This window comes from Scardinius erythrophthalmus, assembly GCF_964197995.2.
Source record: "Scardinius erythrophthalmus genome assembly, chromosome: 5".
NCBI lineage: Eukaryota > Metazoa > Chordata > Actinopteri > Cypriniformes > Leuciscidae > Scardinius > Scardinius erythrophthalmus.
In genome coordinates this window covers 2,511,494-2,529,155 of record NC_138225.1, presented here as the reverse complement: position 1 = coordinate 2,529,155, position 17,662 = coordinate 2,511,494, and the positions used below count along the sequence as shown (strand labels likewise).

At 37.6% G+C, this 17,662-nt stretch overlaps 1 protein-coding gene across 1 annotated transcript in view; it reads right to left on the bottom strand.

Moving 5' to 3' along the window:
• myo19 (myosin XIX) overlaps window positions 1–17,662 on the bottom strand; it is a 40,512-nt gene that overhangs the window by 489 nt on the left and 22,361 nt on the right. The window contains exons 11-22 of the mRNA XM_081366259.1: window positions 16,323–16,488; window positions 14,203–14,276; window positions 13,795–14,030; window positions 12,446–12,622; window positions 11,561–11,701; window positions 9,557–9,664; window positions 9,372–9,442; window positions 7,473–7,552; window positions 5,760–5,917; window positions 4,737–4,866; window positions 2,396–2,481; window positions 187–519 (exon numbers count right to left, since the gene is read on the bottom strand). Coding sequence (XP_081222385.1) covers window positions 187–519; window positions 2,396–2,481; window positions 4,737–4,866; window positions 5,760–5,917; window positions 7,473–7,552; window positions 9,372–9,442; window positions 9,557–9,664; window positions 11,561–11,701; window positions 12,446–12,622; window positions 13,795–14,030; window positions 14,203–14,276; window positions 16,323–16,488 — 1,760 coding nt within the window. The remainder of the gene's footprint in view (window positions 1–186; window positions 520–2,395; window positions 2,482–4,736; window positions 4,867–5,759; window positions 5,918–7,472; window positions 7,553–9,371; window positions 9,443–9,556; window positions 9,665–11,560; window positions 11,702–12,445; window positions 12,623–13,794; window positions 14,031–14,202; window positions 14,277–16,322; window positions 16,489–17,662) is intronic.

Sequence of the window (17,662 nt, the reverse complement as noted above, 5' to 3'; positions counted from 1 at the left end):
ATACTCAGCAATGGTGTCGACTTATGAATTTACACATGGTTTGTCTTAAAGCGTATTAAAAACACCACATAGACACATAAACAACATTAAAAGCTGGATTTTCCCCACAGGGGGACTTTAAGCTACATTTATACAGGAATCATTTATGGCCACATATAAACGTAGTATATTGGAGATGTCTCTTACCCGTGGCTGAGCTCTGATCGACGCCACACCCTGTTCAAACTGGTTGGTCTCTACTTTGTATTCATCGTGTCTGAATGGGATCTTCAGACAGGCCATCATGGACATGATCCGCTGGAAGCCAGAGGCCGTCAGAGACACAGTGATGGAGGGAGCAGAAGCAATCGCCAGCCCGATCGGCCAGCCTCGCACCACGACGGGCTCCGGGATGCTGTCGAGCTGCACGGACCCTCTTTCCCTCAGCAGAGGATCCAGCTTCGGCAACACACACGACTCCTCCTCCATGAAGTCCTCAGCATCATCCAGCTCCGCCTCAGCTAACGCATCCATCCACGCCTAGCGAGAAGGAACGCAGAAGTGTAAGAAAACAGCACAAAACACACATGATTCAAGGAACATTTAGTTTGCATACTTTATTTGCCAAAAAATAAAAATTATGTTTAATGTTTTCCTTCTGAAATTATTAATCGCGATTCATCATATCCAATATAAAAGTGTGTTTACATAATATATGTGTGTGTGCTGTGTATAATTATTTTGTTTATATAAATACACACATGCATGTATATATTTAAGAAATATTTGCATGTATATACTGAAATATTTTATATATAAATAGCAAATTTTTCATAGACACATGCATGTGTGTATTTATATGAACAAAATAATTATACACAGCACACACACATATATTATGTAAACAAACTTTCATTTTGGATGCGATTAATGACAATTAAACATTTCACAGCCCAGCATGTATAAGATCTGCAAAGTCCAGATATTACTTCCTTAAACGTCTACGTCACAATTTGAAATATTAGCATAATACAGTCCAAATACAGGCGATGCTTCAATTACTTGTAGTGTTGTCATCATGTCGCAAAAGTATAACCGCTTTGTTTGGCCTTCAGAAATCAGATGAAATCAGGAATCAGAGGTTAAGATTGATTTATAAAGCTGTTCCTGAGCAGAACAACCCAAAAGTTTGCTTGTGTAAAGCGTATTTTACAGAGGACAGCTTCCTGAACCTAAGAAAGCATATGAACAAAGACATGTCTTGTTGTTTGCGATCGATTGCCATTTTCAGAATCCGACTCGGGCTCGAACTGATATGATAAAACCGACAACATTGTTATTAACTGTGTGTTTGCAAATGATTAATGCCTTTCAAGCTGAAGCTCGTGATTATTACATTTCCGACACACACTCGAGGTGTTCGGCCAATCACAACGCACTGGGTCTGCTGGCCAATCAGAGCACTCTGAGCTTTTCAGGAGGAGGGGCTTTGTAGAAATCAAAGCGTTTCAGACAGACTGGGAATAGAGGAGCTGCAATAATGTAGAGTGTGTTTAAAAATAATGTTTTTTGAACATTAAAGCATGTTTTCATATTCTATTGCACCCAATAAACAAAATAATGAACTTTTAAAATAGCATCATATAAATTATAAAACATTGAATCCAGAAGAATTCATTAAACACACCAATTTTTTTGGAAAAGTCTACACAATACATTCAATTCCCAATGGATAAAATCAGAGCCCGTCTACGGAGAGCCTGCCCACTCCCTATTAAGCCCTATTGTACCGAATTTTGGTTGTAGTACCACCAGAGTTCCACTGGGGGCGCTCGCCATGAGTGCAAAATGAATGGGAGTCAATGGGGCTAGACGGCTAAATTTGTCTCTTTCACCCGATTGCCGTTGAGAAATCTCAGATCTGATTGTAGATTTTGCAAGTTCAACATGGGTTTTAGGTCGAAAGTTGAATGAACGAGTACTTATGTCGTTTTGATTTCTTACAGGTTGAGTTGTTGTTGCCCATAACACGCTAGCATTATGCTAATGACGTCAGCATTCTGACGTCATTGACATTATGAAAGACTTTTTAAAGCAAATAAGTGACTCTAAAAAATCTAACACCCAGCAATGTGTAATTTCTTTGCATCTCCTTTCGAATACAACATTCAAATTACTAGACAAAAAATTATATCCTGAGAAAAGTGGATTTTGAGGGTTTTTCGCCATAGACCTCCATTCATTCTGCACTCGTCCTGTGAGCGCCCTCATATGGAATCAGAGTGGAACTGCAACCAGTTCAGAACCCGGAAGTGTAGTGAGAGTGAAACTTCTCGCCATATTAGACATTCTCTGATAAAATCAAGTCCTGCCAAACACTGTTATTAATCAAATTAAAAACCAGCACAATGCTTACTCTCCAGCGCCTCCATGTGGTTTGGATGACCGTCGCAGCTTTGTGCCATTTCTTAATTTCACTTCTTACCCGCCAGGATCTCAAACCTATGATAAAGAGACATATAAAAAGAGTTAAAAACACTGTATAATACTATACGAATAGAGAGACATTTGTCCTAGGGGTTGAACGACTTCAGATTTTTATTAAGTCCACATTTATGTGATCAATATGTGGTCGCATTCATGAACAAAGTCAGCTTGAGATCCTTTCTATCTCGTTAGCCTAGTACTGAATGTTTTATGAGCAGGATAACCATATTCATCCGCAGAGCCGAAGCACAACCAAAACAATGTTCTTCTGCAAAATACATACAGTAAACGCTCGAGGGTCAAAAGTTATATAGTGTACCTTGTAGTTTCATTACATTAGTATTAAATCATAAAACAGAGAATCCAGACGAATTAAAAAAGACAACACAGAATTCGGGGGAAAATAATACAGAATTTGGGGCAATTTACATAATTTTATAAGGCCCTATTGTTGTTTTTGAAACATTTATAAATTGCTAAAAGTATTATGAATTCATTATTGAATTCTGATGATGGGACAGACTTTTATTTCCAGGGATTATACTGTGACTCCGTTATCTTTTGGCGTTACTGATGTCAGTGAAGCAGGTGTTTGGCTCAGGTGAGCTGAATCTGTTCTGGGTTTAAGGGATAATCAGGAGGAAGGAGATCAGGTGTCAGTGTCTAGACACACCGCAGATGTCTGCTTCTTTAGCCTTCTTTACACCTGCACTCACCTATATACAGTATACACACAAGGTAAAACAATAAATATATTATTTAGGGCTGAATAGAGAGAAACGCAAGTCAATAATAGACTGTTTTTTTTAGACGGAAGCAGTGCCAGATCCTGAGGAATGTTTTTTCTGATCCTCTTAAAACAAGTACCTGATCTTTTCAAGGCAAAGACAAGACATTATTTCTCTGATCCACTGGATGTGAGTGGGAGAAGAAGCTTTAGTAGTATTGCTCTGTGTGCTAACAAGGAAATATTTATTTTTTTAACTGTGCACCCCTCAAATAAGAACAGAAAACCTGTTTTTTTTGTTTTTTTTTCATTTTTAAATCACATTCGCAATTTTTATCAATTAAAATGGGAAATGTGGGAAAAAATCTATTCCTATATGAATCGCGATTCTGTCTTCTACCGACTTGCATCCATTCACAAATTTCAAAAATCGATTTTCTAAAGTGTTGCGCTTATTGCAGTACTACTTAAAGTTATTGACGTTAATCACAATAAGCCGCGAACGAGGACTCTGACGGACACACAGCCGAAGTGCATGCACAGATGCCGCCTCCCACATGCATGCTACTGTGCTACATGCAACTGTGTCACCATGCACATCGTGTGGACTTATGAGTATTCAATATAACAGAACCGGTTAACTATTATCCACACATTCATTCTTAAACGGCTATCTGTTTCATTAATGTTTACAAAACAACAACAAAATAAACACTCACTGCTTTTGAATGATTCTCTTTTTTATCTTTAATATGAATCAAGTTATATTTAATTCATACAGTGAAGACTATACAGTGTTTTATTTTTACATTTGATAATTCAATTTCGGTAGTGTTTCTTACGACATGTTAAATAAACCTATCCTACTGTCCCTGAAAAACTTAAAGTTTATTTCATTTGTATATTTTTTCTATTGTATTTGCCCTATTGTTTGTAATTTGCTTTTTTGTTCCTATTTTTAATATAAAAAATAAAATAAAATACAATAAAATTGCCTTCCTTGCTTTATTATAGAAGATTGTGTAATGGTTGTAGTCAGCTTAAAGGGCATTTGTTTTATAATATTGGGTTGACTAAAATGAGAAGATAAACAAAATAGATTTCAACGTTCACATTTAAATTTAGTAGGATTTTTTCTTCTTACAGACTTATTACCGCAGTCAAATAAGAAGAGTAACACAAAACAATAAAATCTATATACATGTACTATGTTCAAGTATTCATTACCTCAATGAGCTCATTGTTTCTGCCTTTAATTATTACATTGCTTAAATTAATACATTTTTAGCTAACTGTGATTTTGTATATGTACATTTCTGAAATGCATAACTTAGACAGTTCCCTCTGATAACAGATCACTGTAAATAGTAATATGGCATTTTCAGTAAAGCTGCTTTGAAACGATGTGTATTGTGAAAAGCGCTATCCAAATAAATGTGAAATTTGATTTTTAATCAAATCGTGAGGAGCCAAAAGATTCCCACGCCCATCTGTTATACAACCAGTGTACCTGTAATCACAAAAAATGATGGTGAATGCTAACCTGCTTGTATGCGAGTGGCAGCGCGTGTCCTGAGGTTGCGTTGATGTTGCTGATACCGGCGCCAGCAACACTGGATACAGAACGCTTTCTGCGTGCGCACCCAGTTCCTGTGATCCTCCAGCATCTCCAACTGCACAACACATGATGAATTAACTACTGACGTCAAAATAAAAGGTTCCCACACCTCGGTTAACTTCAAATTCAAGGACCTTTCAAGGACTTTCCAGGTCCAATACCCTCAAGGACTTAATGTGGGGACACATTTCAAGAGAGAGCAAGGTTACATTGTGTTACCTTGTAAGATACATTGTTACAGTTTTCATGTGTCAAACACAAGCTTTTTTTTTTTGCATTTATTTTTGGCCATATGACAGAGATCTGATTTTCTATTTATCGTATTTCTGTTTTGCATAAAACTGAAGAATATTCGGTACATCCTATATTGTACATCCTATAAAATTATCTGATATTAACTTTTGCATGGATTTTATTGAAAAGAGCTTAGGCTATTTTTGCAATGTTTCACGGTGTGTTTGTGAAACGTTGAGGTTCCATGGTAGTAGTTTTGTGCGCACGTGAACGTCATGGCAACGTACAATGCAAAGTACATCACGCGGTAAACACTTAACGTAACGCGTAAATGCACGTAACTAACGTAAATCAAGCAAGCTAGTGCGCATAGGCCACGAAGTGTTGGCGAAATAACACATTAACGGACTGGAGGGAATAATATGGAAGTTTTTCCAGAAAACTTCTTGCACAAAATAAATTCAAGCACTTTCAAGGACCTGTATCTGTGTGTGTTTATTTTCCAAAACTTTCCAGGGCCTTTAGAGAGAAAAAAAATTCAGATTCACAAAATTTCAAGGATTTCAAGGACCCGTGGGAACCCTGTAAAATGACATCTGATTGCTTGTGATTGCATCAGCCAAGACGAGGAGAAACAGAGCCAAAGAGTTCAGTGAACTTTCAACGTTTTGCAAATCATGTTACAATCATAAGTCATCAGAGTGCATGCTTTACCAGGGACTGTGTGAGAAAGACTTTGGTCCTCCCACAATGCACCATGTTGTCGTTGTCATCAGGGCCGAGGGTGGAGTTTGGGAATTGTCTCTTGAGGACCACATTGACCACATCCTTTACAGCAGATCCCAGAACAGCCTGACCGTTTATCTCAGGGCCTGTGGGCGAGAGCTGAGCTTTAGAAACACACATTTATGATGCTACTATTGTGTTTTAAAGTCCCCGTGAACCGGAAGTTGCAAACGACTTTTCTCCAGTGTTGTGACGTATTTCCCAGTGAAACGGAATATTGAACAGAGGGCAGGGTTTTACTCTAGCGCTCCTCCTCTCCATCTCTGCTCATTACAGACTAACGGTTTGAGGGGAGTGGTTAAGCGTTGCCCAAACCAATTCCTCAAACCTACGTCATCAGAGAAGGTCCTCCAATGCAGAGGGGAGGGGCATTTTCAGATTTTGATTAAAGATTACCATGGTAAAAAATTTTTTTTTTAAATATTTTCTTGCACGGATTAATTGTTCACCACAAGACTAGTAATATGCGCTAACAAAGTAAATAGGGTCAATTTTGATTTCATGGGGACTTTAAAGTCACCCTGCAGTCAATCATTTTACCCCTCAAACTCACCTTTTATAATCAAAATTATATATTTTTCTGAAAAAATAATTTCTTCATGCCTTAAAATAGCTTGAATGCTTGAATGTAAATTATTCTGACTGATGAATTTGCACATGGGTCATCTTGAAGCATATTAACAACATATATAAACAACATTAAACATTTTTTTTCACGCACTAGACGATTTTGGCCTATTTTACTTCCATAACATGTCTTCTTTCAGACTAGAGGAAAGAAAACATTCAAAATACACATTTAAGTTATTATTTTATTACACTTTATCTATTTGTATCAGTAGATTTAAATTGCAATACATCTCTTTAAAGGCTGTTTTCTCAAAATGAGTTTTTTTTCTCCTAAAAATGAGTCAGAAAACTCTTTAAAACTTTATAATTTTAATTCTATTCATAAGGTCTTTACAGAGGATTTTGTTTTATTTAATTCGCCTGATTTATACAACATTTTGTATACAATTTGGTAGTGTCTTGCTTTCATGCAACTAAATTCAAGCTCTTTAGTGTCACCATATTGATTCATCATGATTAGTTAAAAGCTTGTTTTGACTCTTGGTGGCGTGAGGTATTAGAGCAAACGTTCATAAATCCACTTTCCTGCAGACTTTACTTCCAATCCTGCTCCAACACACCTGTAATTTTAAAAATACCTTGCTTAATTGGTTTAGCTTAGGAGCAGGATTGGGCACACTTGATTTTTGTACTGTTCTTTAACCAACTAATGTGCTAATTCATGCAGGATGAGCTAGAACAGGTCTGTACCACATCCCACAAGCAGTGATATGAAACCACGTAAATTCAGCCACAAAGACCTATTTATTTCTACACAAGACATTAGTCAGATCACACCAATATTTAAACTCAACATACAGAAGAGGGAGATAGTTAAGATTAAGAAGAAAAGGCAAGCAAGTGCACAACTGCATGCAAAATATCCACTAGATAAGCATGCAGTAATTCACCTGAAGAATTCAGATTCACATTACAGGAAGAAATAAGAGGAGGATACTGAAAGAAAAAAGACAAGAATCAGGAATTAACGAAGAGAACAAGAAAGCAGATGGTACTTAGTGTTGCACGTACTGTTCTCTCTATTCATTTGCGCTGCTAGTGTGTTGTTTGTGATCAGCCCGTATCTCTGGAGGAAACTGCAATACGGGATCCTGCACAAATAATACAAAAGAAATGTGATCATTCTGAAGGGAATTCTCTAAACTTGAGCTGATATGAGATGTACCAAATCTTGGAAGTAGTCTTCCCTTTTAACCCTTGTGCGACCTTATGGACATTTTTGTCTTTTTTAGTTGTTAATTTTTCCTGTGTTAACTGCATATATTTTGGCACAGGTGTGTATTTTTACTGGAATTTTACTATTTCACCCCCATTCCCTTTAATACACCCATTTTACACTAGTAACACAAAATAGCTCCACTCAGGACCTTAAAGGAGAACTCCGGTCAATTTTAACATTGAGCTCATTTTTTTGTACATTTGGAGTGCTGTCAATACAGAGAACAACGCCAAAAATCGGTGTTGCCTACACCGAGTTATTCTATTTTTAAAATTTGCACCCTGTTGACTTCAATAGGGCAAGTACTAAACCTGCTTTTAGGCTCTTAACATCCTTAATGTGTCATTACAAGTGCACAGAAAATGTGAGTGATTCCTTCTGAGTGAACACGAGTGGATCTGACTGCAGTAGATGTGAAAGATATGTATAAAAATTATGTTATTTAAGCCAGCGCAAATACCTGTTTACATCCTGTTTTCGGGTGAAGTCCACAGTAGTCGATTGTCGAGTTCACACGCATAGGTTTAGTTACCTATGATCACGCGCGTGAACTCGGCAATCGACTACTTTGGACTTCACCCGAAAACAGGATGTAAACAGGTATTTGCGCTGGCTTAAATAACATAATTTTTATACATTTCTTTCACATCTACTGCAGTCAGATCCACTCGTGTTCGCTCAGAAGGAATCACTCACATGACCTGTGCACTTGTAATGACACATCAAGGATGTTAAGAGGCTAAAAGCAGGTTTAGTACTTGCCCTATTGAAGTCAACAGGGTGCAAATTTTAAAAATAGAATAACTCGGTGTAGGCAACACCGATTTTTGTAGTTGTTCTCTGTATTGACAGCAATCCAAATGTACAAAAAAATGAGCTCAATGTTAAAATTGACCGGAGTTCTCCTTTAAGGACAAAAATGTCCCCATTGAAACCCATTAAAACTGTAATTTTTAATCCCTGGACCGTTTAACTATAAAATGATGCAATCTTTGTTAAGAGTCTTTCGTTCTGTTGACAAGGCTTTTGACTACGGTTTATCAGATGGTGCCATTTTCTCAGGTTTGCTCCATAAAACAAATGCTCAGTTTATTCCTGTTTCTGCAATATTATAGAGCCAATTGGATGAATTATGCAATTGTGTGGGAGTGTTGGTATGGATGTCAGAGTGTGGTTTGTATGTGTATAATAATAAAAAATTGTGTGTGTGTAATATTGAGAGAAAAACTCAACTGCAAATCACAAATCCAACCACTGTGTAGCAATGGAGTTTTGCTGGGATCTAATGGGGAGAATTAGACTGAAAAGCTCATTTTTTGAGATATCAAATTAGCTGTTTAGATTTAAGGCTGATTTTTTTTTTGTGCAGTTTAACATGTTTTATAAAATATATATTTTATATAAAAAAAATATTTTTATAAACTTAAACCTCTATAACGTTTTTTTGGTTTCACTTTATAAAAATGTTTTACTTCAACAATAATCTGCCATGGGTCCTCCTTAAAATGAGACCAAACTTTGCACAAAGTCTGTGCTTCCAAGCTTCACAATTTTATGACCATTTTTTGACATAGACATGTTTGTCGTCTATGAACCTATGTGTAACTTTTTTTAATTGATGCACAAGGGTTAAACACTTGTATGATGTGGAGATTGTATGGAAAGAGATGTGTGTGTTTATGTAGCTTTACCTGATGGGAAATCCTGCTGCACTGATGTTTATAGTCTCCACGATCCCACAGGCCTCGAGCTGAGCGATGACCTGAACACAAACCAAACCAAGACTCACTAATCAGTCCATGAACTATAAGCTTATATAACCTGAAACTCAAGGGGATCCGATGTGAACAGACAGAAATGCACTTGTTTTTCGCACCTCTTTCTTTTTGAAGGTGAGCGGTCTGCAGTCAGGGTTGGGCTTGATGCAGCGTGTGTAGTGCGGGGTGGTGCTGTGCAAAATCCTCATCAGACTTTCAAGTGAGTTCTGCATATTCACAGAGAGACAAACAAATTAAGCACAGACACGTCAATGTAAAAAAATAATCCGAATTGAACCAAGACATGACAGCATCACTCCTGAACATCCACTATCACGAGCCGCGTTTCCATTACCCTTCAAATCGCGCAAACTGAAATTGAGAATTGAAAATACGCCCAATGGAAACACGTCAATTTCGCAAAAACTCCCATTTATCGCAAAAAAGTTATGCTTGCTCGCATGAGGAGGTTTTTCAGGCAATTCGAAAACTAAATATTTCGCAAAACTGCAATGGAAACAGTTTTTGCGCATTTACAGGTCAGCTGACGTAGATGACGCGGTGTGTTTGGACAGAATACGAGACTGAATTCTTTATTAAAATTCATAAAAGACAAAAGAATTACAGGAATACTGGATTCTAAACCTCAAAGAAATGCCACAATCAAGACCTCAGAGCAGATATAAGGGAGAACTCCCAGAAACACCAGCCTCTCCAAGTATAAGGGTCTTTTCCTTGCCATGAATGCTTGGATAACACACATACGTCTCCTTCCATTAATAATAACGGCCAGTGCGGTGGCTGGGATATACGTAAACCCACCAATATCCGTCGCCATTATTTTTGGAATGACTTATCTCGAGAGGAAAAAATTACGCTTTAGTCGCATAACATCGTTTAATGGAAACGCTGCCATTTCGCTATAGTTTTTTGTCAACATTTAGAAGAAAGAAAAAAAAGAAAAAAGAAAAAACGCAAAAGTTTTGCGCAAATCTGTAACGGAAACGTGCCTAATGTCTGATTGTAGTTGTATAGCATATGAAAGTCTGAAGGGGCCCAAATAATCCACTCCATTTATATCTTATCTAGCAAAACGATCTGTCATTTTCTAAAAAATATATATAATATTAATACTTTTTAACCACAAATGCTCCTTTTGCACTAGCTCTGCGATGCGCCACACGTGACGTAGGCGGAAGTACAGACCTAGTGCAAAGACTAAGTCAAACGCCATTTACAAAAATAAATAAATAAAAGGTAAACCAACAATGTCAGGTGATTTTGAAGTTGGAGGAGAAAATGAGAGTTTTTCGCCCTACCCTACCTTTATGAACCAGAACACGTGTGACCTTTCAATGTGATTACGTAATGTGTGACGCATCACAGCTAGTGCAAGACGAGCGTTTGTGGTTAAAAAGTATATAAATGTTGTTGTTTTTTAGAAAGTGAGCGATGGTTTGTCTAGATAAGACTCTTATTCCTCGGCTGGGATCGTGTCGAGACTTTGAAGCTGCACTGAAACTGACATTTGGACCTTCAACCCGTTGGACCCCATTGAAGTCACTATATGGAGAAACAATCCTGGAATGTTTTCCTCAAAAACCTTCATTTCTTTTCGACTGAAGAAAGAAAGACATGAACATCTTGGATGATGTGGGGGAGAGTAAATTATCAGGAAATTTTAATTCTGAAGTGAACGAATCCTTTAAATACAGATATAAACAAAGGACAACAGTGAAGGCCTGCCTATTCACGTCACTCAACCATTGTGGTAAAACAAGAGTCTTAAACATTGACGTTTATGACTAGCACTTTAAAAAAAAATTAGGAAAAGCACAAACATAAGCAATTCACTTGACTTCACAGAGCATCTTCAGTACATCTCTACTTTAAAACATCATTGTTGACAACTTTATACAACCAAGAATATAACAGATATATGTGTGAAAGATGCTGAAATGCCTGGGACAAGGAAATAATCTGAAATCATCCTATAATGTGATGTAAACCGTAATGATTCAAGGCTAAAACACACAATAATTTATAGCATAAGTCATTTGTAAAAATGAAATCTTTCTATGAACAAATCATAAGCTTAATTTTCACCTCTTTAAAACCTGTACCTTAAATTTGGAGACGACCGTGATCACTTTACTGTGTCCTCTAGAGCCCTCGCTCTCAAGGTCACCGTCGGCGAAGAGACTGTGCAGCAATGAATCCTGGGATCTCTGCAGGAGACCGGTGAGCTCAGGAGGAACCGGGTCCTGCAGAACACATGGACACATGCATGCAAATGAGACTAAAACACAAATGAGTGCTTCCCTTGTGTTTAGCTTAGACCAGCTACATATTTAAGGATATAACTATTTATATACACTACCAGTCACAAGTATTGGATCAGTAAGATTTTTAATGTTTTTAAAAGAGTCTCTTCTGCTCCTCCAAAAAAAAAAAAAAACAGGAATATTGTGAAATATTATTATAATGTATTATTATAATGTCATTGTCATTGACTCGCTTAGTTTAGTCCTAATTTATAAGTTGCTTTGAACAAAGGCGTCTGCTAAATGACTAAATGTAAATGTAAAATAGATGTTTTCTGTGAATAAAGTGTAATTTATTCCTGTGATCAAAGCTGAATTTTCAGCATCATTACTCCAGTCTTCAGTGTCACATGATCCTTCAGAAATCTCAAGAAACTCAAGGAACATTTATGATTATTATCAATGTTGAAAACAGTTATTTTAAATTTTTATTTCAGGATTCTTTGATGAATAGAAAGTTCAAAAGAACAGCATTTATCTGAAATAGAAAGGTTTTGTAACATTTAACACTATTCTAAAATATAATTTACATTAAACACTTTTCTATATATATATATATATATATATATATATATATAATTCAGCTTTGATCACATGAATAAATTACATTTTAAAATATAATAAAATAGAAAACATTAAACATCATCCCGATCCAAAACGTTTGACAGGTAGTGTGGTTTGTACCTTGTTCTTCTCCATCATGCCCTGGATCTGGTAGCTGACTCTTCCAGCGTAGTGGGCCACAGTGAAATGGGGCTCTTTGCTGAATTTGTCCCAGCTGATGCTGGCATTATCTGACAGCTCCTTCTCCAGACGCACACGAAACTGCTTCGCATCCGATGCTCTGTTCAGACGACACTCCTAGAGGACAGACCGACAGAAAGGGAAGCAAGGAAGGAAGAAGGTAAATTCATTAGTGCTATTAAAAAAGCTCTTTCACCATGTATCAATAAGCTATTAATAGTGGCATTCACTATATTTGCGATGCAAATTCAAATGCAATGCAATCAGGGTTTGAAATTAACTTTCACTCATCGGCCAATTTGGCTACTAAATGTTTTAGTTACCGGCCATTCAGAACTTCTAATAGCCCGAAAAAAAGAAAAGAAAAGAAATGAACCAGATTAACTATGTCACAGCTTATATATATATATGAAATGAATGTGCAAAGTCCAAATTTTAATTAATATATATATATTAGGGGTGGGAATCTTTATCTTTAAATCTCACAATCGAATCCGATTCTGGGAGTCACGAATCTACTCCCCCAATCAATACAGTACAAAGAACATGAAATAAATTTAGGATGTTGAAAAATAATGTTTTTTTTTAACCAAATGCTTTTTAATCTTCGCTTTTACTTCAGTGCAAATGAACAAGCGCGCCGTTATTTGTTGCGTAGAGACGAGTGTGTTCAAGTAAGCCAGATATGAGCAGATTCTGTGCAATACGCTATATTTAATATATCATGATGTCTCATGAGTGTTTGCACTAAATCTGTGCAGATTTTTCTTACACGAACTTCCCAGCAAAGTGAGTAAACATAATATCCCAGCTAGCAAAAAATCATCTATTAGACGTTGAATAGACGTAAATCTTCGACGTCTAATTACGAATTTTCAACGTTGAAAACAGTTCGAGATGGAATATGTAAAACTCTTTCAATTTATTTGAGATAATAATGAACATGGTTTGGTAGTTTGTTTTTCTCCGTTATTTTAGCATGTATAACAGACTTATCCTGTCTTAGATGATCAGTTGAAAACATGTAGCCGGCCGACAAGGCGGGCCGACTTATTTTCAACCATAATTCAACGTTGAAAGACGGTAATTGTTTACTGGGATGTAACACGCCAAATTGGCTCGTGATTTGACAGCGTTACCCGCCAGAGTTGATTTTTACACGCATTTGGCGGGTGTTAATTTCAAACCCTGAATGCAATGCAAAAGAAATGCAAGATACTTTTACAAAGTCGTTGTCTTTTTTCATCTTTTTCCGATTTCTCTCTCTGAGATGAGAAGTGGAAGCAGACCTCATTGAGCAGGGAGAAAATGCTGGAGGGACTGCCTTCAATCAGGTCCAGGCAGCCCTGGTTGTCTTGATAGCGTATGAAGGACCACTGCAGCCCCTCGGTCACATACTCCTCCTGCTGGGCCTTCAGGTAATGAGCCACAAAGTGCTGCTGCAGCTTCTCGTTAGCGTAATTAATACACAACTGCTCCAGGTTGTTCAGGACGAAACATTCAAAACCGTAAACATCCAGCAGGCCTGTAGGAGACACCAGGCAAGGGTTAATTGCCTTCTAGAAGTACTTTCATTCCATTTAGAAAAACAAAATGTACAGTAAATGATTTGACACATTCACATTTTTAAATTTATGACTGAAATTAATATATTGATAATATTTAGTTTTTTCCCATTAAATAAATAGAATATGTACCGATAAAGTTGCACCACGTGGAACTGTCGGCACACATACTGTTGTTGATGAAGGTGACTAACCAGTCGAACAGCCTGAAAATGGGAAAAGAAATGTGGTCATTGAAATACTTGCACTAGTATTATAAAAATATCTTCCGTTCTTCAGTTTCACTTCAGGTATAAGTAGGGTTGTCAACTGGGTCCAGTTGATCCTTAAAAAAAAGTTGACTACCAGCATTTCAAGCATTCTCGTTCGTGTTTGTTTAAGGGCTTTCTGAGAGTCAGAGAGTTTTTATTTACACTGTGTTTTTACAAGCGCCAAGCATTGTAGCCAATCACAGACATATCTGTTGAGCGCGTGAACACAATGGCCAATCAGAGGTGCCTTTCATTATAACCAACAATGTGTAAACACAATGTAAATAATACATTCATAATAGAATTAAGACAGCTTTTTGATTATAACGTGAGATTAATAAAAACGCGACATGTACTTTCTTCTCTGAGGTTAAAGGAGAACTCCGGTCAATTTTAACATTGAGCTCATTTTTTTGTAAATTTGGAGTGCTGTCAGTACAGAGAACAACTACAAAAATCGGTGTTGCCTACACCGAGTTATTCTATTTTTAAAATTTGCACCCTGTTGACTTCAATAGGGCAAGTACTAAACCTGCTTTTAGCCTCTTAACATCCTTGATGTGTCATTACAAGTGCACAGGTCATGTGAGTGATTCCTTCTGAGTGAACACGAGTGGATCTGACTGCAGTAGATGTGAAAGAAATGTATAAAAATGATGTTATTTAAAGGAGAACTTGGTAGCTTTTTTAACTTAATAAAACTGTCTAGAAATCATTTGGATGGTTAAACAACCTGTTCTGGTGATATTGGTGACTTTCCCCGCTCCCCCCAGCTTTCCCAGGCGGAAAACCAACCTTGCAACTTGTTCACTACCGTCCCGGCAAGATAGAAATTGGAAGTCTCGTGAGAAGCGAAAGCGAGAACGAGAACGAGCGCGAAACACAAATCGCTTTACGGCAATTCGACATAAACACACACGCATGTATGATGTATTACCAGATTACCCACCTCGATAGACATAGCTCCACGCGATACAGTTGGCTTGCTCCGATCAAAACAAACGCACATGAGCAGCGGTAGAGAAGGGGAGGAGGCCGCCGCAAGTGAGTTTTTTACGACTGTGTTGTGAAATATACGCCCCACCACAGCTGTAGGGGGAGCTCGTGGGGAAAACATGCGACAACAAAAGGGAAAATCAGCGAAGAAGTGACTAGAGTTCGCTAGAGTTGCCGAGTTCTCCTTTAAGCCAGCGCAAATACCTGTTTACATCCTGTTTTTCGGTTGAAGTCCAAAGTAGTCGATTGCCGAGTTCATGCGCATAGGTTTAGTTACCTATGATCACGCGTGTGAACTCGGCAATCGACTACTTTGGACTTCAACCGAAAAACAGGATGTAAACAGGTATTTGCGCTGGCTTAAATAACATCATTTTTATACATATCTTTCACATCTACTGCAGTCAGATCCACTCGTGTTCACTCAGAAGGAATCACTCACATGACCTGTGCACTTGTAATGACACATCAAGGATGTTAAGAGCCTAAAAGCAGGTTTAGTACTTGCCTTATTGAAGTCAACAGGGTGCAAATTTTAAAAATAGAATAACTCGGTGTAGGCAACACCGATTTTTGTCGTTGTTCTCTGTATTGACAGCACTCCAAATGTACAAAAAAATGAGCTCAATGTTAAAATTGACCGGAGTTCTCCTTTAATTTATCTGTTGTGTTCATCGCCGCATGAAGTTCTCGTGTTCACATCTGTCAAGTTCTGGCCTGGTGATATTCAGTTGAGAAAGTACACAGATATTTTTTAGGATTTCTAGGCATTGTATTTCATGTTGTGTTTTTCTTAGTCTTGATTTATCACAACTTGTGTGTTTTTCTGGGCGAGCCGGAGTGACCTGTGGCGCTAGTAGACTCACAGACTATAGAATTACTCAAGACGCGTCACTCGTATTGTTTTGAATGGGGGAAAAGTGCAACGCTAAATATGACGAAATAAGTCATAAGAACAAACATCTTCATTAAATTTGTAGCCAGGTTTATATGTCTGTGACTTACTGTGCATAAATGGCTTTAGCGAGACAGTCTCTGCGGACGGTGCACTCCGACTGAGAGCAAGGTTTGAGGATGTTCTGTTTGCCAGCGCGCAGATTTCTCACGGTCAGACACGACTGCAGCTCGTCTAACGGCACCTGCAGCAGGGCAGCGGTCTTCTGGAGGAAACCTGCACACAACAGAGAAAAAAAAGAGTCATAATTTAAACAAAAAACATCATAATTTAGAAGTAATAGGCTTTTTAATTATGCTGTTTTTGACCCAATACTACGCCCAGAAGTAAACGCCCACTGCAGTGATTGGGTAACAGTTTTGCATACTAAAATAATTTTTAACATCCCGCCTTCACACATGTGAATTTGTTTTGATAACCTCCAATGTTTTAGCCAGAGTCTGATCCCGAATCAGAAGACGAACCTACACCTCAAACACTAGGGATACTCCAGACTGCGACAGCGTGGTAATTAATCATCTTTATTTATATTTAGTCCAGTATTTTATTACATTATATCAGAAGACACTACACACAACATAGAAAAAAAGAGTTCTAATTTAAACAAAAAACATCCTAATGCAATAATTAAAAGGCTATTTTCTATCCAGTTTTGACCCAACACTCTGTTTTGAGAAGCATTCAAGACTTGGAAGTAAACGCGAATTAAAATAATTTTTAACATCCCAGCCAAAACATGTATTCGTATTATGCTTTATAAGTTTTGGCTGTGCAACTAAGTACTTGGAGTTACCACAGTTGTAGTTGACAGGATAACTTACAGTGCTTAATGTAAATGAATTATGAATGAATGCATCGTGTCGTTCTTATAATTATCGTTCATAGAGGACGGATAATTATAACACGAACAGTATCTTACTGACCCGCTCTGAAACTTCATTAAAAATTAAGTTAATCAACGCTTTCCTAATGTTAGGATCACAAGGAAGGCAATGCAAAGGCTGTGTTTTTCCACATCTTGTAATCCTATGATTGCGTGGCTCTTGTATTTACTACTGCATGACATGCATGAATCAGTGGGCGGAGCCAAAGAGGCAATGATGTAGAAGTGGGCGTTAACCTTCTTCTGCGGAGGCGGCCTTTCGTCAAGCTATTACGCCATACTGAGACAAAATCCCATACGAGTCGTTTTGGGAGCTTGGTTTCAAGTCAATTTTTGGGCTAATGAGAAAGATTTGAGTTCTGAAATTTACAGTATATTTTTATAGTACAATGACCTCTTATTGGTCAAAAGAGAGTGTATATAGCAAAGAGAGACGTAGTTGGGAGAGAGGAGGAATGTGATAGAGACATGTCACAACCCAGACATGAACTTGCATCACCCATAATA